Source organism: Myxocyprinus asiaticus, chromosome 4 (assembly GCF_019703515.2).
Source record: "Myxocyprinus asiaticus isolate MX2 ecotype Aquarium Trade chromosome 4, UBuf_Myxa_2, whole genome shotgun sequence".
In the NCBI taxonomy this organism is placed as follows: domain Eukaryota; kingdom Metazoa; phylum Chordata; class Actinopteri; order Cypriniformes; family Catostomidae; genus Myxocyprinus; species Myxocyprinus asiaticus.
In genome coordinates, this window is record NC_059347.1 from 60,950,001 (window position 1) to 60,974,421 (window position 24,421).

The following is a 24,421-nucleotide window of genomic DNA, read 5'->3' on the forward strand; positions in this document are numbered from 1 at the left end:
CTGTGATGGGAAAAAATTGCAAGGAACATTTTTTTTCCTAGTACTTGCTGTCAACTAGTGGGATGAAATAAGTAATTTTGCATGAAGATACAGCAAACAGAACCAGCATTATGTGCTAACAAATTTAGGATAACAACAACAACAACAACTATATTTTTTTAAATTGTTCATCAAAAGATTGTAAACATATACAGTATAATTTATAAATCATTGGAATCTTTTTTTTTTTTTTTTTTAAACATTTGGGAGGTTTTCTGTAAAATGAGAATTATTTTTGCAATAAGTTAATTGTATGTGAACTTATAGACAAAAAGAAATATGTGGTGGGAATTTTTGTTGATCTAAAAGCATTTGATATGTCTGATCATGAATTGTTGTTAAAAAAAAAACTAAATATGGTATAAGAGGCATTGCCCATTCATGGTTATCAAGTTATTTGAAGAACAGGTGTTATGTTAATATAAATGATACTGTTACACAATCAATGCAGGTTAAATGCGGAGTGCCGCAGGGATCAGTTTTAGGTCCAAAATTATTTATTTTGTATACAGGTGCATCTCAATAAATTAGAATGTCGTGGAAAAGTTCATTTATTTCAGTAATTCAACTCAAATTGTGAAACTCGTGTATTAAATAAATTCAATGCACACAGACTGAAGTAGTTTAAGTCTTTGGTTCTTTTAATTGTGATGATTTTGGCTCACATTTAACAAAAACCCACCAATTCACTATCTCAAAAAATTAGAATACATCATAAGACCAATAAAAAAAACATTTTTAGTGAATTGTTGGCCTTCTGGAAAGTATGTTCATTTACTGTATATGTACTCAATACTTGGTAGGGGCTCCTTTTGCTTTAATTACTGCCTCAATTCGGCGTGGCATGGAGGTGATCAGTTTGTGGCACTGCTGAGGTGGTATGGAAGCCCAGGTTTCTTTGACAGTGGCCTTCAGCTCATCTGCATTTTTTGGTCTCTTGTTTCTCATTTTCCTCTTGACAATACCCCATAGATTCTCTATGGGGTTCAGGTCTGGTGAGTTTGCTGGCCAGTCAAGCACACCAACACCATGGTCATTTAACCAACTTTTGGTGCTTTTGGCAGTGTGGGCAGGTGCCAAATCCTGCTGGAAAATGAAATCAGCATCTTTAAAAAGCTGGTCAGCAGAAGGAAGCATGAAGTGCTCCAAAATGTCTTGGTAAACGGGTGCAGTGACTTTGGTTTTCAAAAAACACAATGGACCAACACCAGCAGATGACATTGCACCCCAAATCATCACAGACTGTGGAAACTTAACACTGGACTTCAAGCAACTTGGGCTATGAGCTTCTCCACCCTTCCTCCAGACTCTAGGACCTTGGTTTCCAAATGAAATACAAAACTTGCTCTCATCTGAAAAGAGGACTTTGGACCACTGGGCAACAGTCCAGTTCTTCTTCTCCTAAGCCCAGGTAAGACGCCTCTGATGTTGTCTGTGGTTCAGGAGTGGCTTAACAAGAGGAATACGACAACTGTAGCCAAATTCCTTGACACGTCTGTGTGTGGTGGCTCTTGATGCCTTGACCCCAGCCTCAGTCCATTCCTTGTGAAGTTCACCCAAATTCTTGAATCGATTTTGCTTGACAGTCATAAGGCTGCGGTTCTCTCGGTTGGTTGTGCATCTTTTTCTTCCACACTTTTTCCTTCCACTCAACTTTCTGTTAACATGCTTGGATACAGCACTCTGTGAACAGCCAGCTTCTTTGGCAATGAATGTTTGTAGCTTACCCTCCTTGTGAAGGGTGTCAATGATTGTCTTCTGGACAACTGTCAGATCAGCAGTCTTCCCCATGATTGTGTAGCCTAGTGAACCAAACTGAGAGACCATTTTGAAGGCTCAGGAAACCTTTGCAGGTGTTTTGAGTTGATTAGCTGATTGGCATGTCACCATATTCTCATTTTTTGAGATAGTGAATTGGTGGGTTTTTGTTAAATGTGAGCCAAAATCATCACAATTAAAAGAACCAAAGACTTAAACTACTTCAGTCTGTGTGCATTGAATTTATTTAATACACGAGTTTCACAATTTGAGTTGAATTACTGAAATAAATGAACTTTTCCACGACATTCTAATTTATTGAGATGCACCTGTATGAACGACTTTGTCGATTTATCGAAATTGCTCAAATGTATTTTGTTTGCAGATGATGCACATTTATTTTACTATGCATTTATTAGATAATGTTTTAATTGCAGTGGAAAAAGAAAATGAAAAAAAGGTTTAAAAAAAAAAAGTACATGATATTTAGTAATATAGAGATAAAAACAGATCGGCAGACAGAAATAGACACTGCAATATTCGAAAGAGTAAAAGAAGCTAAGTTTCTAGGAGTTATTATTGATGATGAATTAAGTTTGAAAGCACACACAAATCAAGTGAAATCGAAAGTAGCAAAATCGATTGCACTTTTGTATAAAGTCAAAGATTTGTTAAATGAAAATGCATTGTATATCTTGTATTGTTCAATAATTGTGCCTTATATTACATATTGTGTTGCAGTACTCAAAATTATGAATAAAGTAATTATAGAGAATCATAAAATTATCTATTCCTGAAACTACAGATGTTGAACAAATTTAAGAGAATATATACGAGGTGTTTAAAAAATATGAAAGAATACATATATTAAATTGTGTTTTTAACTCAACCTATGGCACGAGTTTTATTGACGGGGGGGGTATTGATAATGTTCATTTTTGCAATTCTGTTCGGTGGCGCAGAATGTTTATTTCGCTACAAAAACAGAAGACAAAATGTCACGTGTGGACTTTGAGTAAAGACTCAAATTGTTGAAATGAACCATTCAAACAAACTCTATCAGATTTCCTGATGATAAAGTGTTAGCGTGACTGAAAGAGTGGCATTATACCTGGGCTGTCCTCCCCGTTGAGCTCCTCGAGTCGCTCTGCAGGGTGAATGTGGTCTTCTCCAGCGAGCAGCAGGTCTGGATTACTGACGGGACTCATGCACCTGCTGTACCACTCATTTCTCTCGCCCACCAAACGCATCACCAGGTCCTGCAGCTCTGCTAGCTTCGCCTAAACACACACACACACACACACACAGTCAGCATCACATCACAGCCACCGGCAGTGTGACACAAACACTAAACCGTTTCTCGCACCTTCATCTCCTCTTTGTCTTTGGCCAGCATGTTGATGTACTGCTCTTTCTCAAAGTGTCTCTGTTTCATGATGGCTCTCTGGTTCTGATACAGCGCGATGTATTCACCTAGACGTACAAGAGATGTCTATGAGAAATCCTGCTGGTTCATCACACTGGTTTTTAATGACCAATGCAGAGATCTTGAGAGTAAGGTGGCCATATAACTTGAGCATGAGATGTACAAATAAATAACTGAAATTAAACGCACATCTAAAAATGCTTAAAAAACAAAAGCGGTGGCCGGACACTGGAATTACTAGTCGGTTTATATTTTTCCCCATTAAACTGTTCAACATTTTTACACATTTACATTTGGCTGCACTTAAATTACTGTCATATTAATGTTACGGATTTTAAATATAATTAATAATACAAATGAAGATATCTGGAGCAGATACAAAGTTTAATTTCACCTCAGTCTGCACGTGCTTCACTCTCTCACTCGCGCCACGCGCAGGAAAATATCCTCTCGCTACACAAGCAAACTCAGCAAAGTAGCTATAGAGATCACTTCGGTGGTGGTGCGGGAAGATTTCTGTAACGTTGGCATGAAAGTCGCTACGGATATTTTCACATGTGAGTCTTCTTTAAATCTGTGCGTGCTTGTAAGTTATTTTCCCGATGAGCGACTTTTTCAAGAGCAGGATAGTCGCGTCAGGTGAGTCAAGTCCCGTCTTTCACTGGACCATGTTGACGTGTTAATTTTGCTCATCAATAATTTATGCTTTTGAGTAGCCTACAATTTTTAGTTTTTTTACCCTGCAGATTAAGACGGCTATTTTCAACGATGTGCCGACTGTTTAACGTGTTAAACTATCTTTTATTCTGTGTGCACGTCATGTTTAGAATACATTAGGTTTATTGTACATTTCTCACGTGCCTATTTTTTCTATCCTATACCTATTGTATTTACATCGTAACTGTTATTGGTTCACGTTCTTTTCAGAACGGCTGTCATATTAGATCAATGGTTAATGCACGACTGCACGTCGTGATATACGTGAAACTTTTCAGCACATTTTTTCCTCTCTCGTAGATTTGGCTTACCTGTTAATTATTTTCAACAATGTCCTGACAGTTTTAATATGTTACGTAACGTTTACGTGGTGAATTCCGTTTAGAACAGGCGGGGTTGCTCTATTGGTCCTGCACTATTCATACAATGGTTTAATAAATATGCCTGTATTCGTTAACGTTGATTCAGTGAATGCGTGTCATGTTCTATAATGTACAACGATCATAATACAAGGCGAGCACGTCGCAGATAAATTCCCCTTTTCAGTGGAATTTAGCGTCGGATTTGGGATAGAATAAGTATTTTAAATGGGTCGCATTAAAAAAAATTTTATGACTGTTTTCTGAAAGTTGGTTTCTTTTTAGACCAGTCGACTCCAAATGTTTCATTTAAACGTCCCTAGTTATGACATGTTGTTTTTTAAGGCCTGTCAGACTTTAATCAGACAGATTTTGTTGTAATCAGTGGAAATTTATAAAATAATAAATTTAATTTTTTTATTTTGTTTAGAAATTTTAGAATCAATTGTTTGATTGCATTTATGCCTCTAAAAAGTCTATGCAAACACACCTTTTACAAGAATAGCATTACATTTATTTCTGGTGTTATATCTGCTGTTGAAATTTCAAACGATCTCACCTAGGAAAAGTGTGTGTGACAGTGTATGAGAGAGAGAGAGAGAGAGAGAGAGACGGAGCATGTGCGATCACCTGTTGCCACTCCCAAGCAGACATGCTGTCAGCTTTCTGACGATCAGCTTTCTCAGTGGAAAAATAGCCGTCCAAGCGGGGGTATTCCTCCCTATTTCATGGTAGCTGGTGCGCAAGAGTCATTCACTATAGAAACCGCAATCTCACCATTTTAATCGGTATGTCCTCTCCAATGTGGAAAGTCCGGTAAGAAGTAAGCGCCTTGAGTTTGTAATTAATCAGTCTGTTGTGTCTCTCAGCTTTGATGAGCCGTAATGCTGAAGTTGTTCGTTTAATGATGTTTAAAGCTATTTCCAAGCTTTAGTAGTGTAGTAGTAATACAAGCGATCACGTAGAGCTAATTGCATTTCTTATTTCCAAATAACTCCTCCTCAAAAGAACTGTTAATGGAACCGTTGAGGAACCAGAATCGTTAATCAGAACCGTTAAATTCCTACAATTCCTATCGTCAGAGAGAAGATGAAAAAGGGTCACGAAAAACTAAATTATGATGCAAAAACTTGACTAACATAAGTGAATCTCTGGGGGAAAATGCTAAAAAGCCTATGATATGACCTCTTAAAAAAATACCAAATAAGCAATATTTAGCACTTGTCTGCATTCTGACACACAATGTGTGACGTGTGTTTAATATGTCGGATATCAACAGCGAATGTGCAGGAGTGTCTCACCGATAGTGTCTGTTTCTCCAGAAAGTTGAATGCAGCGATGCTCGAGCTCCTCCACCCTCTCCTTCAGATCCACCTTCTCATGCATGACAGCTGTGAAACGCTCCTGAAGCTTCTCCATAGCAACACGCAGAGCCTCATGAACTTCCACTGGAACGCTATCCGAGCTCCCTACAAACACACACACACAAACACACGTCTCTCAGACTGGAATGACGCTCCACAGAGAACCAAAAGTTAATTATTTTATTTTTTCACCCAATTTGGAATGCCCAATTCCCAATGCGCTCTAAGTCCTCGTGGTGGCGTAGTGACTCGCCTCAATCCGGGTGGCGGAGGACAAATCTCAGTTGCCTCCGCGTCTGAGACTGCCAATCCGTGCATCTTATCACGTGGCTTGTTGAGCACGTTGCCACGGAGACATAGCACGTGTGAAGGCTTCACACCATCCACCGCGGCATCTGCGCTCAACTCACCACACACCCCACCGAGAGCGAACCACATTATAGCGACCACGAGAAGGTTACACCATGTGACTCTACCCTCCCTAGCAACCGGGCCAATTTGGTTGCTTAGGAGACCTGGCTGGAGTCACTCAGCACACCCTGGGATTCGTACTAGCGAACTAGCGAACTTCAGGGGTGGTAGCCAGTGTATTTTACCACTGAGCTACCCAGGCCCCCTCCCCCACAAGGTTAATTAATTATACCGAGTGCGAGTGATTCAGCTGAATCTGCACCTGTTTCTCCAGGTGTACTGTTATGATGATGATGACGCTGATGCTCGTGGCTCATGGCCGCCATCTGTTGCCGTGCAGCATGATGAAGTCTCCTCTCTTCCTCAAACTGCCGGCTCATCTCATCTCGCTCTTCCTCCAGACGTGATAGAGCAGAATGCACAAACTGCTCCTACATGAACCAGTTAAGGAAAAGCAAAACATTTAACTTCTGTGATGTGACGCATTTGTGAGTGAAACAGAATATTCAGAGGTTAATAATCTAGGGCAGAACTTGATTTCATCCATTTGGATTTAATAGGATTTCATAATGTGGGCTGTGATATTATTGGTTATTTTTTTTTATTTATACCAATACAACCTTGATGGCAACAGCAAAAGAAAGTAGTTTCAAAAGTGGAGCAATTTACGATTTTGATAAAAGATTACAAATGACAAATATTTTATTTCTTTAGAATAATGTGCACTGATGAATCGTGCACACTGAGACCAAGAATGTGCATTAAGAAAGTAAATACAGTCAATTTTAATTTCATGTTGACTTTAAGCCTCCATATGTTTTGACTAGGGCTGAACCCGATTCATTTGGGTATATTTCAGTTACAATGTGCATTTTGCATACATACGAAATAAATTATCTTAGCTAATGCTGTTAATTGTACATGGGACCTTCTAACTAGGAACATTACGAAAATATTAATTTTACACAATTTATTTTATCATTAGTTTTTCATCATTTTAGTCACATTTTATCTTTAAAAATGTACAAATTCCAGGCATTCCATCAATTAATATGAGGTCTTGAAATGGCATATTATTTGTTTACATGCATAATTTGTACTCTTTACATTGTAGAACAAGTGCTAAAATGTTACGGTTTCTTTAAGAATAGTGACAGTTCAGTGAGTGTCTCACAGAAGTGTTTCGACAAGAGTGGAGTCGAATGGTCTTTACTGAGTCTGTGTGATTAAAATTAAATGTTTAAAACATTTTAAACCCCTTTTTCTCACAATTTGGAATGCCCAATTCCCATTGTGCTCTAAGTCCTCGTGGTGGCCTAGTGACTCGCCTCAATCCGGGTGGCGGAGGACGAATCTCAGTTGCCTCCACGTCTGAGACCGTCAATCCGTGCATCTTATCACGTGGCTTGTTGAGTGCGTTACCGCGGAGACGTAGCGCGTGTGGAGGCTTCACGCTATTCTCTGCGGCATCCACGCACAACTCACCACGCGCCCCACCGAGAGCAAGAACCACATTATAGCGACCACGAGAAGGTTACCCCATGTGACTCTACCCTCCCTAGCAACCGGGCCAATTTGTAATAGAGTAGAGGTGTTTATATATATATATTTATTTTAGGGGTGTAACGGTACACATAAGTCACGGTTCGGTACGTACCTCGGTTTTGGGGTCACGGTTCGATACGAGCACAACAGGAAAAAGCATCAAATCGCAAATGCTAGGTTTCTTTTCATTTATTTTAGTGCAAAATTACAGTTTGTTCCACCTAGCGGCATTTAGTTCCCCCTGAGGTAGTTATTACAGTACAGCCTCCTTTAGCAGTAAACAGAATGCACTCTTGCATAGGCCATATTTTTTTGTAAGGCTGATAAAAAACAAGGCATTTGGTCACAATCACCTACAAAACTGAAAAGCATCTCTTTTGTTATGAAGTACAAAATAAATAGAATAATTAAAAATGTAACTTGTGCATCCACTTAAACTGTATGTTGTTTGTGTATATGCCAATTGCCTAGGTAATGACTTTGGCCCTGTCTGCTCTCACATCTAGAGGCTGATTAAAAGCTGCAGGGATACGTTTTTGCGCTCCTGTCGTCTTTTTCTGACTAGCTCCGGTGATTGGCACATCTGGGTGATGTCGTCTGATATGTGTTAGCATGTTGGACTCACATACCGTACAGCTGCTTTAAACGCCGACACACTGTCCTCGTCCTATCTACCACTCGCTCTCCACTGCTGCCGTAGTTCACTGGGAACCAGAAACTTTCCCACACTGCTGATTTAAAACAAGTAGGCGGGTCTTCGAGCTCTTGCGTGTCATCTGAACTCGCCATTCTTGTTTGGGTTGGAGCATGGATGGTGTCGTCGTCTTCTGCTCTTTTTCCTGTTGTGGCGGTTAGCTAAAAGCGTTGCATTACTGCGCGCGCCCCCTTCTGGATTGGTGTGTGGATCGCCTGTGACTGACTCAGATGTATTCTTCATCTGAATGCATGCACCGAACCGTGACGTCCGTACCGTGACAGTTCGGGACGAATACTTGTACCATAACACCCCTAATATATACACTATATTGCCAAAAGTATTCGCTCATCTGCCTTTAGATGCATATGAACTTAACTGACATCCCATTCTTAATCCATAGGGTTTAATATGACGTCAGCCCACCCTTTGCAGCTATAACAGCTTCAACTCTTCTGGGAAGGCTTTCCACAAGGTTTAGGAGTGTGTTTATGGGAATTTTTGACCATTCTTCCAGAAGCGCATTTGTGAGGTCAGACACTGTTGTTGGACGAGAAGGCCTGGCTCACAGTCTTCGCTCTAATTCATCCCAAAGGTGCTCTATCGGGTTGAGGTCAGGACTCTGTGCAGGCCAGTCAAGTTCTTCCACACCAAACTCACTCATCCATGTCTTTATGGACCTTGCATTGTGCACTGGTGCGCAGTCATGTTGGAACAGGAAGGGGCCATCCCCAAACTGTTCCCACAAAGTTGGGAGCATGGAATTGTCCAAAATCTCTTGGTATATTCTCCTGGCAACTGCCAAACCCAGACTCGTCCATCAGATTGCCAGATGGAGAAGCGTGATTCGTCACTCCAGAGAACGCGTCTCCACTGCTCTAGAGTCCAGTGGCGGCGTCCTTTACACCACTGCATCCGACGCTTTGCATTGCACTTGGTGATGTTTGGCTTGGATGCAGCTGCTCGGCCATGGAAACCCATTCCATGAAGCTCTCTACGCACTATTCTTGAGCTAATCTGAAGGCCACATGAACTTTGGAGGTCTGTAGTGATTGACTCTGCAGAAAGTTGGTGACCTCTGCGCACTATGCGCCTCAGCATCCGCTGACCCCGCTCTGTCATTTTACGTGGCCTACACTTCGTGGCTGAGTTGCTGTCATTCCCAATCGCTTCCACTTTGTTATAATACCACTGACAGTCGACTGTGGAATATTTAGTAGCGAGGAAATTTCACGACTGGACTTGTTGCACAGGTGGCATCCTGTCACAGTACCATGCTGGAATTCACTGAGCTCCTGAGAGCGGCCCATTCTTTCACAAATGTTTGTAGAAGCAGTCTGCATGCCTAGGTGCTTCATTTTATACACCTGTGGCCATGGAAGTGATTGGAACACCTGAATTCAATTATTTTGATGGGTGAGCGAATACTTTTGGCAATATAGTGTGTGTGTATATATATATATATATATGTTACTGTTTGCATAGATGTTAAAAGCTTCCTATTCACATCCAGTCGACTTCCTTATATAACGTTTTCATGGGCGTGGATTATGATAATTGTGAAAGGGAAAGTTTTCGGGAAGCTCCATTTTACGTGTAAATTACTCCCAATTGTTTTGTATAATTACGAAATTTTCATGCATGAGGTGAAATTTGAACATTTACCAGCCAGTGGCATATCACAGACATTTTTATTCGCATGGCGAGTGATTTACTTGCATTGTAGAGGGTCGAGCACTGAATAAAAGATCAATCTTGGAATTTTAAGAATCGATATCAAGACCGTTCATATGAAGTTTGCAATTAATCTGAAAATGTTTATTCAGTCCTAGCGGAGACACAAGTTTGATTCATGGCAGTTGTACCATATTTGAATTGTTGCATATTTAGTTTATTTGTATGAACTCACCATATCGTCTCTGCTCTCAAAGTCTTCTGGAATGACTATCTGAGATTTCAGGAAGCTCTCTGGGAGTGACTGACTTTCCAACCCATCACCTTCAAAAGTCACAAGGGTAATCATCAGTACAGTTAGGCTATGTTCACACAGGCAGAAGAGACCGCATTTTTGGCCCATCTGATTCAAATCCGTTTAAGTTGGTCTCTGATCAAAATCAGAATTTTGTTAATGCGTCTCAATCTGAACGGTACATACAGACATCAGCTTTAGCCACCCAAAGAGATGCGCTAAGGTGCCTTAACCCACACCAGCTGCGAGCCACCACAACGCGATCTTACGCGAATGCGGGACGTTTGAGCATTTTGAGTGCTTCAATACAGGACGGGGGTCCTCTTCAAGAGTCTCGCTGTCCGACACTTTTATGCTTCAAAACGGGACCCGATGGGACGTCGTAATTTGGTGCAAAATACGGGACGTCCCAGCTAAAATGGGGCAGTTGTAAGCCCTAGCAACAACGAATATTGCATATGCCACATCCGGTTTTTTTAGCCGTTGTATGTGACGAATGTGTTTGGTTTCATCGTTACTATGACAACTAATGTGGACGTGTTTGCAAAAGCGATCCGTCCACATATAACATACAGTTTGAACAGTCAGTCGAATTTTAGGTAACAAAAAAGCAATTTTTTCCTGCAGTGTGAACAAAGCCTTGGTATAGTATAGTATCTTCTCGTCCAGCGGCTCACATGAGTTTACTGTGGGACTCACCCTGATCTCTGAGTGATGGATTCAGTGTGGAGCTGTTCAACAGTTCCTGCACTTCAGTCTTCAACTCTTCGTTGTCTCTAGCCAGCTGATTCAACTTCTCCTGCAAGAGGCAGCAGAAGTCAGAGGACTTCAAGCATGCAAACTAACTTTAAATTACAATTTATTCATTTGGCGGACACTTTTATTCAAAGCAACTTACAGTGGAATCCAAGTATACAAGTTCTTGCATTCTCTGGGAATTAATCCCATGACACTGGCGTTGCTAGCACCATGCAATACCAACTGAGCTACTGAAACACTCAACTATAACTAAGGATGGGATTCATATGGAGTTTAATGATTCTGGTTCCGGTTCTGATAAAAATTCCACTTAAAGGAATATTCCGGGTTCAGTACAAGTTAAGCTCTATCAACAGCATTTGTGGCATAATGTTGATTACCACAGAAAATAATTGACTTATCGCTCTCTTATTTAAATAAATGCAAAAATCGCTGTTTTGGAATGGGCCAATCCGTTCTTGAGTTGAAAGAACCAGCTCATATGATTCATTCGCGTGTTGTTTCATGTAAAGCTGCTTTGAAACGATGTGTGTTGTGAAAAGCGCTATACAAATAAAAATGACTATACTTGTTGTTTGCAACCAGCGAAGACAACACAATTGAAAGACGTGTTTGTCTATTTATTGTCTTTGTGACATCCAGTCTTTCTCTCTTCTCAAATTCAGTTCAGACTGCAAACTTACAACTCCATTAAAACATTATGTCTGTTGCTGTGGCTCTGCAGATTCAGTAGCATCACAGGAAACACTGTCTGAATATTGAAGTACTGTGTTCTGACTTCATCACGAAGAATGCAAATGTTCAAGAACTGTTACCAGAACTGGAAGTAAATTATGACTGTTGTTGGTGCAAGAAACCTTGAAAAATGGAAAAGTGTAGAACTAGGTCCGTTTAAAAGCTGTAACCAATGAAATCTGAAATTAGTATTATACCTGCGCCTGCTGGAGCTCCTGGTGACTCTGCTCCAGCTGAACTTTGCCCTGCACCTCATCGTGCTGCAATCGGTCCATCAGCTGCACCTGGTGGAGGAACTGCTTGTGCAGATGTTCTCGTTCAGACACGAGCTGCTGATATCCAGCTGTGTACTGCTGCAGATGGGCCAGATACTGATCTCTCTGCTCCTGCACTGACGTCACTTCCTGCGACTTCTCCAGCAGCTGATTGGACAAAGGGCAGCCAATCAGGTTAGAGAAAAAGACGGCATCAAAATAATTAACATTTATAATATAACATTTGCATTTGATTTAGGGTTTGAGGACATTAAGACATAACAGAGAAGTTTAAAACTTTAAAAATTCAACATCTACCTTCTACACGATAATCTAAAGCACCAATTCACACAGAGCGAGAATCTGAAATTGTGAAATTTAAAGAAGTTTCATGAAATCAACATATTAAAATGAAAGGATGCATTCTTCAGGAACTCTTTACAAAGAGTGTGAAAATACCGATTAATCTGTTTCATTAGTTGGTTTATATACACACACACACACACACACAGTCATGGGAAAAAGAAAGTACACCCTCCTTGAATTCTATGGTTTTACGTATCAGGACATAATAAAAATCATCTGGTCATTAGCAGGTCTTCAAATTAGGTAAATACAACCTCAGATGAACAACGACACATTACATATTACACCGTGTCATGATTTATTTAACAAAAATAAAGCCAAAATGGAGAATCCATATGTGAAAATCTAAGTACACCCTTATGCTTCCATAGGAATTAAGAGGCTAAGTAGTAGCCAGGTGCTGCCGATCAAATGCCCTTGATTAACTGATCATCAGCAAGTGTGACCACCTCTATAAAAGCTGAAGTTTGAGCAGTTTGCTGGTCTGGAGCATTCAGGTGTGTGTTAACACAATGTCGAGGAGGAAAGACATCAGAAATGATCTTAGAGAAGCAATTGTTGCTGCCCATCAATCTGGGAAGGGCTATAAGGCCATTTCCAAACAATTTAAAGTCCATCATTCTACAGTGAGAAAGATTATTCACAAGTGGAAAACATTCAAGACAGTTGCCAATCTTCCCAGGAGCGGACGTCCCAGCAAATTCACCCCAAGGTCAGACCGTGCAATGCTCAGAGAAATTGCAAAAAAACCCAAGAGTTACATCTCAGACTCTACAGGCCTCAGTTAGCATGTTAAATGTTAAAGTTCATGACAGTACAATTAGAAAAAGACTGAACAAGTATGGTTTGTTTGGAAGGGTTGCCAGGAGAAAGCCTCTTCTCTCTAAAAAGAACATGGCAGCACGGATTAGGTTTGCAAAGTTGCATCTGAACAAACCACAAGACTTCTGGAATAATGTCCTTTGGACAGACGAGACCAAAGTGGAGATGTTTGGCCATAATGCACAGCGCCACGTTTGGCAATAACCAAACACAGCATATCAGCACAAACACCTCATACCAACTGTCAAGCACGGTGGTGGAGGGGTGATGATTTGGGCTTGTTTTGCAGCCACAGGACCTGGGCACCTTGCAGTCATTGAGTCGACCATGAACTCCTCTGTATACCAAAGTATTCTAGAGTCAAATGCGAGGCCATCTGTCTGACAGCTAAAGCTTGGCCAAAATTGGGTCATGCAACAGGACAATCCCAAGCACACCAGCAAATCTACAACAGAATGGCTGAAAAAGAAAAGAATCAAGGTGTTGCAATGGCCCAGTCAAAGTCCAGACCTCAACCCGATTGAAATGCTGTGGGGGGACCTTAAGAGAGCTGTGCATAAACAAATGCCCGCAAACCTCAACGAACTGAAGCAACACTGTAAAGAAGAGTGGGCCAAAATTCCTCCACAACGATGTGAGAGACTGATAAAGTCATACAGAAAACGATTACTTGAAGTTATTGCTGCTAAAGGTCATTCTACAAGGTGTACTTAGTTTTTCACACATAGCTTTTCCATTTTGGCTTTATTTTTGTTAAATAAATCATGACACGGTATAATATGTCATGTGTCGTTGTTCATCTGAGGTTGTATTTAGCTCATTTTAAGACCTGCTAAGGACCAGATGATTTTTATTATGTCCTGATACGTAAAACCATAGAATTCAAGGAGGGTGTACTTTCTTTTTCACATGACTGTATGTGTGTGTATATATATGCAAACTCTTTATCTGGTGAATATAGGCTATTAGAAGCTTAATTTGGTAAATACTTATATATAGAGCGTTGTAACGGAGCCAAGTCTCCATAATTTCAAAATAAGAGTCCCTTGTGTGTTTTGGGCTTGTTTACAGTTAAAAGACCCACATACTTCACCAAATCATCATTTTGACTGGTTATTATTGGGAATTTGGATGAACAATAAACTGCATCTGGGATATCATTTATTTTTGACTCTTGTAGCCTCTATGTCTCTGCCCATCATAGTAAGAATTTTTTTTAATCGGACTTTTCCACCACCTTAGTTATCGATATCAGTAAACTCCACAACCGGTGGACCTTTAGTATTTAGGAAATAAAATTAGCCTTAGCGAGACAAGAGTGTCAGACAATTTATTTCAAAAGCGTTAAAAATGTTATTTCCATCAGTGTCATTTCCAGCACAGAATTCTATTAAACTTGTGTAACCCCGCGTCCACATGTGTGAACGTTGTATTTTGGCTTCGCTATACACAACGCATAATTTAATTGAATTAAAACCAACTGAATACTGTTCACAAGACTCTACACTGTCGTTTAAGGGTTAAAATTCTGGTGCACCACGTCATGTGACAACAGCATGATGTCGATTTCTGTGAAGTGCTTCTATGGGTGCAGTGCCAACAAAAGTGCTTCTGGTAAGAAACCTCTTTGTTTTTTCACTGTTTGGTTGTAAAGAGTAGAGTCTCTAGTTTCATTTGATATGCTGCTTTAACATTTTTTATTAATTTTTCATGCGTCAGCACGCTGATAAATATGATGTCCACATATGTGGAAAATGGGACCATATTACCTCAAAAGTTGAAAAACATGTTAGTTATTTTGAATAACTTTCAACATTAACACATCTGTGGAACATTTAGCTTTATTTTAATATAAATTGTATTTTATTGTGTTATCACAGTACAATACGGTTCTATTCATTAATATTAATAAATGCATTCCTATATATTTACTGTACATTATCACATTGAGAATAAATGTATTCATGTAAAAGCTGATAAATGTGTCTTTCAGAGGCTTTATATGGAGTTAGGATGAAAATAAGGTGCATTTCAAACTGTTCTGAGACCAGTGCAGACAGACAGCACACTGGAGGTTAAGTCATTTACTAAATAGGGAGCAAGGGAGCATCCTATATCTCTCTATGCAGTTAAGTGCATTCACTCCTAAAATCTGATCAAAAGTTCAGTTTCAGGCTGCAGATGATGTTTGGATCACTCAACATGTTTGACAGACATGTGACAATGATAATCAGTACATAGATTCAGAGTTTATAATGTATCATTTTATTTTAACATGGTTGGCAGTGATTGGATGATGCTGGACATTACTTTTAATCTGAATTATTAATTCAGCTTTATAGAAAATCAGCTGTAATGTCTGTAACGAATAACCATCACTCCTGGACACATAATAAACTATTTGATGAAAACAAATCTGACTTTCGATAGCTTGAAATTACGCTTAAAATGTCAACTTAGTCCCACATATGTGGACCTACATTTTTAGGAAAAATATTTGCTCTAGAATTACTTTTTTTTGCATGTTTATTAAGTGCTACTAGTTACATATCAAAAATGGAAATGAAAAATGCACACAGCAGTCACGCGGGGGTCTCAGGAGGTTAAACCTAATACAGAATTTGAGATGTGCTGGAAATGACACTGTGGTGGGAATTGTTATGACAAAAACGACATAAATCTCCTGTGATAGATGAAAGCACACTGTTGCCCATTGTTAGTTGACAAATTAAACAAACTAGTGAGAGTGTCAAAAATGTTTTAACAAATGTTTTAAATGTTTTCTAGAAAACCACAGTGCTGTTTTAGTGTAAAAAATACATTGGCAATTTTCATCACTGATTTATTCTGTTTATTCAATGACACAGTCTCCATACAGACACTTACCTGTTCTTTGGCATTGTGCAGATCTTCCTGCAGTTGACCCATCTTATGAGCGATCTCCTTCTTGATGTGCTGCTCTGATTGAAGAGCGCTGGCCAACTCCATGTTCTCATTGGTCTGAAGTGGGGAGAGGAGAGTGACTCAGAGCCAATCAGATAAGACAGTAAATGTGATGTCATGTATGTAATGTTTGACTGGCACTCACCAACTTAACAAAGCCGTTCTGAAGTTCGGCCAGCTGATCTTTGAGGTCTCTGTTTTGCGCGAGTGCGCGGCTGATGGTGGCTTTGTCGCTTTGTGCGTCTTCTAGAATGCGCAGTCGATTTTGAGCGTCGTCGGCCGTGCGCTCCGTTTGTCTCTCCAGTTGCTCCAGTCTCATCTCTTGTTCCTGAACTAGTCGACTCAGCTGCTCATTGTCCCGCACCTACAGCACACAAGACAACACTTACAGACCGAGTGCCTGATTTATTAAATGTGTCCTGTTCCATCATTTTCACCCAGAAACACATTGAGTTTTATGCACTGAAGTAAAAAGGAAAACTACTAACAATAAAATAGTTGCATTTCTATTCCAAACTGTTGCAGAGATATACGGTGATCTTTTAAATTATGGCTGATTTAATCAATTTGAACTGATTTCCTGTTTACTTCAGAGCATTAAACTCAAAATGTGTTTCTGGGTCAAAAAGTGTCTCAAAAAAAATAATGGAGCAGGTCACATATAGTCACATTGCACAAACTTTTTAACAGACAAAGTTTCTAGTTTTTCCCCATAGTGTTCCAAGAAATATTTCAAATGAATCTCTAAAGTTAAAGATATAGGTAAGATATAAGTTAGATATAGATCTCCATCACTAAACTTATGTTCCTAACTCTCGGTGCATTTAAGGCCTTTCCACACCAAACATGAATTTTCACTGTGAGCCATTCATACCTATAATATTCACATGCCGACAAAGTGAGGGGTTTTTTTCTCTACGGGGTGTCGATAATTTGATCTTAGAATAAAATATGAGCTTTGGATCACGTGTCAGGAGCCACTGCATTTACCAAAACCAGTGCAAATGGTGGTGCTAAAGTACAGAAAGCCGTTTTGACAAGGCTTGAGTAGCTAAGTGGTAAAATACACTGGCTACCACCCCTGGGGTTCGCTAGTTCGAATCCCAGGGTGTGCTGAGTGACTCCAGCCAGGTCTCGTAAGCAACCAAATTGGCCCGGTTGCTAGGGAGGGTAGAGTCACATGGGGTAACCTCCTCGTGGTCGCTATAATGTGGTTCGTTCTCGGTGGGGCGCGTGATGAGTTGAGCGTGAATGCCGCGGTGGATAGCGTGAAGCCTCCACACACGCTATGTCTCCGTGGCGACGTGCTCAACAAGCCACGTGATAAGATGCGCGGATTGATGGTCTCAGATACGGAGGCAGCTGGGATTCGTCCTCCACCACCCAGATTGAGGCGAGTCACTACGCCACCACGAGGACTTAGAGCGCATTGGGAATTGGGCATTCCAAATTGAAAAAAAAAAAAAAGCCGTTTTGACCACCAACATTAAATGCTCAACTCGAGTAACTCGAGGAAGAAATCTTCATGCATTTTGAGGACGTACGTCTGATTTGCATGAAATGTCTTTAACTTAAAAAAAATAATAATTAAAAAAAATACAAATTGGTATGCGAATATCACATTCTGTTTGAACTGATAGCAAGCTATTTGATGAGAATGTAATACATAGCATGTAGTTAACGGATTCAAATTATATGATGGTTGTGTAGTTAAATGCATATTGAGCGTATAAATAAAGTGCATCTGTTGGGTAGCTCAGTGGTAAAATACGCTGACTATCACCCCTGGAGTTCGCTAGCTCGCTAGTTCGAATCCCAGTGCGTGCTGAGTGACTCCAGCCAGGTCTCCTAAGCAACCAAATTGGCCCGGTTGCTAGGGAGGGTAGAGTCACATGGGGTAACCTCCTCGTGGTCACTATAATGTGGTTCTCACTCTCGGTGGGGCGCGTGGTGAGTTGAGCGTGGATGCCGTGAAGCCTCCACATGCACTATGTCTCTGTGGCAACGCGCTCAACAAGCCACGTGATAAGATGCGCGGATTGATGTTCTCAGACGCGGAGGCAACTGGGATTCGTCCTCCGCCACCCGGATTGAGGCGAGTCACTACGCCACCACGAGGACTTAGAGCACATTGGGAATTGGGCATTCCAAATTGGGAGAAAAAGGGGAAAAATCAAAAAAATTAAAATAAATAAATAAATAAAATAAGGTGCATCTGTTCATGTGTGAAACGAGATATGAATACAATTTTCACAGCTTGCTTATTTAAAAAGTTCAATGTGAAATTGCATCCCCATACAAAAAAAAAAAAACTCTGATCTTACGTGGACTGTCTTTATAATGTATTTCATATTTTTGTGTGCAAATGCCTTTAGTCTGCATCTCAAGTTAATCTCACTTAATTACAGGGTTGCTACACAGTCCTTAAAATCAAATTGAAGTCTTTTAAAAACCTAATTAAAATGTAAACAAAATAAAATGAGTACCGTATGTCCATACCAGAACAAACCAACACGATTTCAAAATAAATCATGCATAACAGATTATTTTACATAAACCGGCAGTAATGAGTTCATGTAATAATTCTATTTAAATATAATTACACAACAGTTAGTTCAGATTCTCGATTCAGATTGGACGAAAGGGCGTTCCAGGAGTTATTTGGAGAGTTATTCATTATTTTCATTTTATTTAGCATTCAAATGGGTAACACTTTATCTTATTTTATTTATTTATTTTTAAATAATATTTTTATTTTAAGGATCCACAATAATGCACTAGTTGTGCATGAATAAGAAAGTAATTAATAATTAACTGAATGCATAATAAGGATATCTTGGCCATAATTTACAACTTATTAAACATCGTTTGTGCGGAAACTAATGTAATATATGCTCAATTTCAGAGATCCGTTTACTTTACAATAATAAGCCAGAAATTAAGGTTAATTAGTATTAGCTTTACAAAGCGGTTACAAATAAATTACCCAAAAAAAATAATAATAATAAAAATAAAAATGGACCCTCTATTCTAAAGTACTCTATTCAATACTAATTAGCCTTAGTTACTACCTTAACGTTGTACCCTAATTTGGAATGCACAATTCCCAATGCGCTCTAAGTCCTTGTGGTGGTGTAGTGACTCGCCTCAATCCGGGTGGTGGAGGACGAATCTCAGTTGCCTCCGCGTCTGAGACCGTCAATCCGCACATCTTATCACGTTGCTTGTTGAGTGCGTTACCGCGGAGACGTAGCGCGTGTGGAGGCTTCACGCTATTCTCCGCGGCATCCACGCACAACTCACCACGCACCCCACCGAGAGCGAGAACCACATTATAGCGACCATGAGGAGGTTACCCCATGTGACTCTACCCTCCCTAGCAACCGGGCCAATTTGGTTGCTTAGGAGACCTGGCTGAAGTCACTCAGCACGCCCTGGATTCGAACTCATGACTCCAGTGGTGGTAGTCAGCGTCAATACATGCTGAGCTACCCAGGTCCACTACCTTAACATTTAGTAAACTTGATATATGATCTCTAAAATAGAGCATTTATTACATTACTTTCTACACAAAAATAAGATGCTTATTTAAGTTTTAAATTATGGCTAAGACAGCCTTAGTCTACGTTCAGTTAGGTATTAATTACTCACTTATTCATGCTTAACTAGTGCATTATTGTTGGACCCTTAAAATAAAGTGTTACCTTGAAATGTTATCAGCACTTTTTTTATGTGCACTATTTTGTCTCATTGTACGCAGCATTTCTGCAAACACTTCAGCAATACAAATGTACAGTTTGCATCATGCCTAAACAAGAATTCAGACATTGAATCTTTTCTCTTTACAATATCCTCAGCTAATAATACAGCCTGCAATGTGTTACTATTCTAGAAAACTAAAATACAGCGCACTGAGGGTACGTGTTTAATTCTGACATTTCGTTACATAAGCAGAACACAAATGTTGTCTCAAATATTTTAGTGTGCAGGTCACCTGTGCTTGGTATTGTAGACTGAGAGCGTCTCTCTCATGTTGAAGGCTGTTGATGGTTTCCTGAAGGGCCAGTTCAGTTTCTGACTGACCTGAGATCTGTGACACTGACTGAGCTTCCTGCTCTTTACTCATCACAGCTGTGGACGAGAGACACATCTGTCATTATTTCTCTCCGAAGACACTAAAGGGCCGTTCCCACCAAGAGCGATTTGCAGTAGGACTGGGTAAAAATATAGACTTTCTGATGCATCGCGATCTTCGTTTGAACGATATCTCGATATCAATTCTTAAATCCCAAAATCGTTCTTTTTCTCTTTGCAGTAACACTCAGCAAAGTGAGTAAATCACTTGAATGCACGGCAAATTTTGTGCTATGCAAGTAAAAATGTCTGTGATTCGCCAATGGCTGGTAAATATTCACATTTCACTCAGCAGTGATTTAGTACAGTGAACAAAAAGTTCAGCAGCGAGATTCTTTCACTACGTGTTGAGAGTAAAAGTTTGGTTTGACTCATTCTGAGCGTCCAAAGACGAGATCCATGCAATCCATTTGTCTTGCAATAATGTCTCTTTTAATATCCTTTGTTCTTTACAGTCAGTTCTTGATTAAAAACAACCAAAAAATAAACATTTCATTAACGGAATGTCTATTTGCACCCCGGTGTAAATAGCATCTGCCACACAGTGCTGCTATTTGCACCACAATAGTAAGGTGGAACCACAGAAATATACGACAAACTAACCAATAGGTGTCACTGCCGTGGCCTGTGTCCGATTTCCTGTTTCCACTAAATATTTCCCATAATACTACTTAAAATAATAGATCAAAAACAATAAACTTTCAGTGATTTGGTCACGGTGAATGTCGGGTTGTGCAGAGAAGGGTTTGATCTGGAGGCGGGGTCTGTCGATTGCACTCGGTCCCGCGTGAAACCATGGTTACTGTAGTAAAACCAAGGTATGGTTCTTATTATTAGGCATTATTAAAACCTGGAAGGATAGTGGTGAACCGTCAGCTTCGTGGAAGAAATGTGGTCGGAAAAAAATCTTGAATGATCGTGATCGGAGATCACTAAAACGCTTGATGAAGTCACATTGTAAAAAACTGACAGTAGAACTCACGGCTGTGTTTAATAGTGAAAGTAAGAGAATTTCCACAAGCACAATGTGATGAGAACTTACAGGATTGGGACTAAACAGCTGTGTGGCCACAAGAAAGCCACATGTTAGTGAGGCTAATTGGAAAAAACAACTTTAATTTGCTAGGGAGCATAAAGATTGGACTGTGGAGCAATGGAAAAAGGTCATGTGGTCTGATGAGTCCAGATTTACCTTATTCCAAAGCGATGGGCACGTCAGGGTAAGAAGGGAAGTGCATGAAGCGACGCACCCATCATGCCTAGTGCCCACTGTACAAGCCTCTGGAGGCAGTGTTATGATCTGGGGTTGCTTCAATTGGTCAGGTCGAGGCTCAGCAATGTTATGCAGCAATAAAATGAAGTCAGCTGACTACCTGAATGTACTGAATGACCAGGTTATCCCATCAATGGATTTTTTCTTCCCTGAGAGCACGGGCATATTCCAGGGCAACAAAGCCAAGATTTATCGGGCTTAAATTGTGAAAAAGTGGTTCAGGGAGCACGAGGAATCATTTTCACACAGGCCACCATGGAGTCCTGACCTTAACCCCATTGAAAGTCTTTGGGATGTGCTGGAGAAGACTTTACGGAGTGGTTCGACTCTCCCGTCATCAATACAAGATCTCAGCCAAAAACTAATGCTCTGGATGGAAATAAAGGTTAAGACGTTGCATAAGGTTGTCGAAACTATGCCGTAATCAAAGCTAAACGCGGCCCAATGAAATATTAAGCAACTTTTTTTTTGGCCAGGCAGTGTACCTTGTTGCAGTGAACATATGCACACGGTGTAAATAGGCAGTACAGGTGTTTGTATATGCGTTTCATACCTGCAGCGTTCTCCAGTTCTGTGATTTTCTCCTGCAGCTCTTGAATCTTTGCTGCATTGCTGTCCCTCTCCTCTGACATTACACGCATCTACACAACACACACAGACTTGTTGACACACTCTGGAAGTGTACGAGAGGGTACCAGTGACGTGAGTTATATGCGAGTGTGTTTGTGTGTACCTGTGACAGCAGTTGTTCAGTCTTGTCTTTCCACACTTGTCCCTCTTCTTGTATCTGTACAGCGTACTGATCTCTCTCTAACTGCAGCTGAGTGACTGACTCCACCAACTACACACATATAAGCATACTGCATTAATTCATCTCTGATTCATGTGATAATGTTCAAATGCACAGAACATTATCACAACCCCTTCACACACACACCTGAGCAGTGTGAGCCTCTAAATGGTGTTTCTCTTCCAGGAGGAGTTGAACCTGCTGATGTTCCGACGGAGGACCAGACTCACTGGAGAACTACATACACATTCACAGAGAGAGAGAGATGGACGGTTCAGTTGTTATATTGTTTTCCTGCACATGTGTACAGCTAGTTAGGGTGTATATTGTGTTCTGACCTGTTGCAGTATGTCGTCGGCCATCTCCAGACGCTTGCGTAATTCATTCAGTTCCAGTTTCATGGCGTTATTCTCGTTTACTCTCAGCTTGAGCTGCTCAGAAAGTTCAGAGCTCTGCTGTCTGGACTCCTCATTCAAATTACTGACAAACAGAGAGAGAGTAAATTCGCACATCAAAAAACAACACGTTAATTTAACAAGTCTAAAGACACTTACTTAAATCTGAGGACTTCTAATCGTAAACGGTCCCTCTCCTTTTCAAGTTCTTTATTATGCTGCAGAAAAAAGAAAAACAGGAATTTAAATTTTTTATTTATCTCCTTTTCTCCCAATTTGCAATGTCCAATTCCAACTACTTAATAGGTCCCCATGGTGGCGCGGTTACTCACCTTAATCCGGGTGGTGGAGGACAAGTCTCAGTTGCCTCCACTTCTGAGACCGTCAATCCGCGCATCTTATCATGTGACTCGTTGTGCATGACAACGCGGAGACTCACAGCATGTGGAGACTCAAGCTACTCTCCGCGATCCACGCACAACTTACCACACGCCCCATTGAGAGCGAGAACCACTAATCACAACCACGAGGAGGTTACCCCATGTGACTCTACCCTCCCTAGCAACCGGGCCAATTTGGTTGCTTAGGAGACCTGGCTGGAGTCACTCAGCACGCCCTGGATTCGACCTCACCACTCCAGATGTGGTAGTCAGCGTCAATACTCGCTGAGCTACCCAGGCCCCACCAAACAGGACATTTTTAACCCAATGGGTGTCGTTTTGTCAAACTCAGTAGTTAATGAAGACAGACCTAGGATGTGGTACCTTCTCAAAGTGTTTCTGCTGAGTAGAGACTGTAGATAATGTTCTCTCGAGTTCAGACACTCGCTGTTTACTGGCATGAAGCCTCGAGTTCAGATCCTCTGCCTCAACTGCACAAATACAGAAGACACTTTAGCATGATATAATAAAACTGAATGAGTACACGTGATAATGTACACAGCAAACCTCTTCACACACCTGTTTTCTGTCGTGCTGCCTGCTGTGTGTAAGACAGGGCCGTCTGTAGGTCTGATTTCTCTGATACAAGGATGCCGATGGTTTGAATGTGAACCTGAGAAACAACACACATATTAATAAACACACACCAGACTTAATGTGTGTGCAGAAGGGCTGGCAAAATTAACGTCTATACTGGTGGATCCGTTGTCATCATTTAAACCGATGTAAATGTCAATAATCGTTTTTACTATGGATGATAACCGATATGATGGCTGATATTACAAATCTATATTAAAAAAAAACAAGGGTTCAAAATAAAGCTCCAATCTAGAATGCTACATGCTTAAAATATAAATGGTCAAACTGAATATTGAAACATTTTAATGTACAATTAAAAAGATGCATGACAAAATATTACTTTTGCAACTAACTTTTGCAAAAGACTTGAGTTTAAACTGAGAAAAAAGAAAAATAAATAAGACTGGATATAAACTGCTTCCACTGTCAGCCAAATCTGACTGATAGCTACTATAATCAATCAAATAAATAAACAATAATAATAAAAAAAGCTCTTATTGGCCAATCCCAATAGTCTATGATATGAACTGTTCATTTCTAATGTTAATTTATGAGATTCATGAAAATTGTAATTCCATTAAATGTAGTTACTGTCATGATGAATACCACTTATTCTGAGTCAAATTTGAGGCAATTCTAAATCGGAGAT

General features: G+C 40.2%; 1 protein-coding gene across 22 annotated transcripts in view; it reads right to left on the reverse strand.

The window, feature by feature from the left end:
- LOC127439998 (golgin subfamily A member 2-like) overlaps nt 1-24,421 on the reverse strand; it is a 51,624-nt gene that overhangs the window by 3,411 nt on the left and 23,792 nt on the right. For all 22 annotated transcript variants that reach the window (XR_007897034.1, XR_007897041.1, XR_007897039.1 and 19 more), the window contains 17 exons: nt 23,713-23,806; nt 23,518-23,624; nt 22,913-22,971; nt 22,697-22,838; nt 22,506-22,595; nt 22,302-22,409; nt 22,122-22,209; nt 20,156-20,292; nt 16,307-16,525; nt 16,105-16,218; nt 11,974-12,198; nt 10,982-11,081; nt 10,223-10,311; nt 6,337-6,505; nt 5,601-5,768; nt 3,164-3,270; nt 2,909-3,077 (listed from right to left, as the gene is read on the reverse strand). Coding sequence is in view for 13 of the 22 variants with exons in the window: in XM_051696342.1 (XP_051552302.1) it covers nt 2,909-3,077; nt 3,164-3,270; nt 5,601-5,768; nt 6,337-6,505; nt 10,223-10,311; nt 10,982-11,081; nt 11,974-12,198; nt 16,105-16,218; nt 16,307-16,525; nt 20,156-20,292; nt 22,122-22,209; nt 22,302-22,409; nt 22,506-22,595; nt 22,697-22,838; nt 22,913-22,971; nt 23,518-23,624; nt 23,713-23,806 (2,185 nt within the window). In the remaining 9 variants the exon portion in view is untranslated. The remainder of the gene's footprint in view (nt 1-2,908; nt 3,078-3,163; nt 3,271-5,600; nt 5,769-6,336; nt 6,506-10,222; nt 10,312-10,981; nt 11,082-11,973; nt 12,199-16,104; nt 16,219-16,306; nt 16,526-20,155; nt 20,293-22,121; nt 22,210-22,301; nt 22,410-22,505; nt 22,596-22,696; nt 22,839-22,912; nt 22,972-23,517; nt 23,625-23,712; nt 23,807-24,421) is intronic.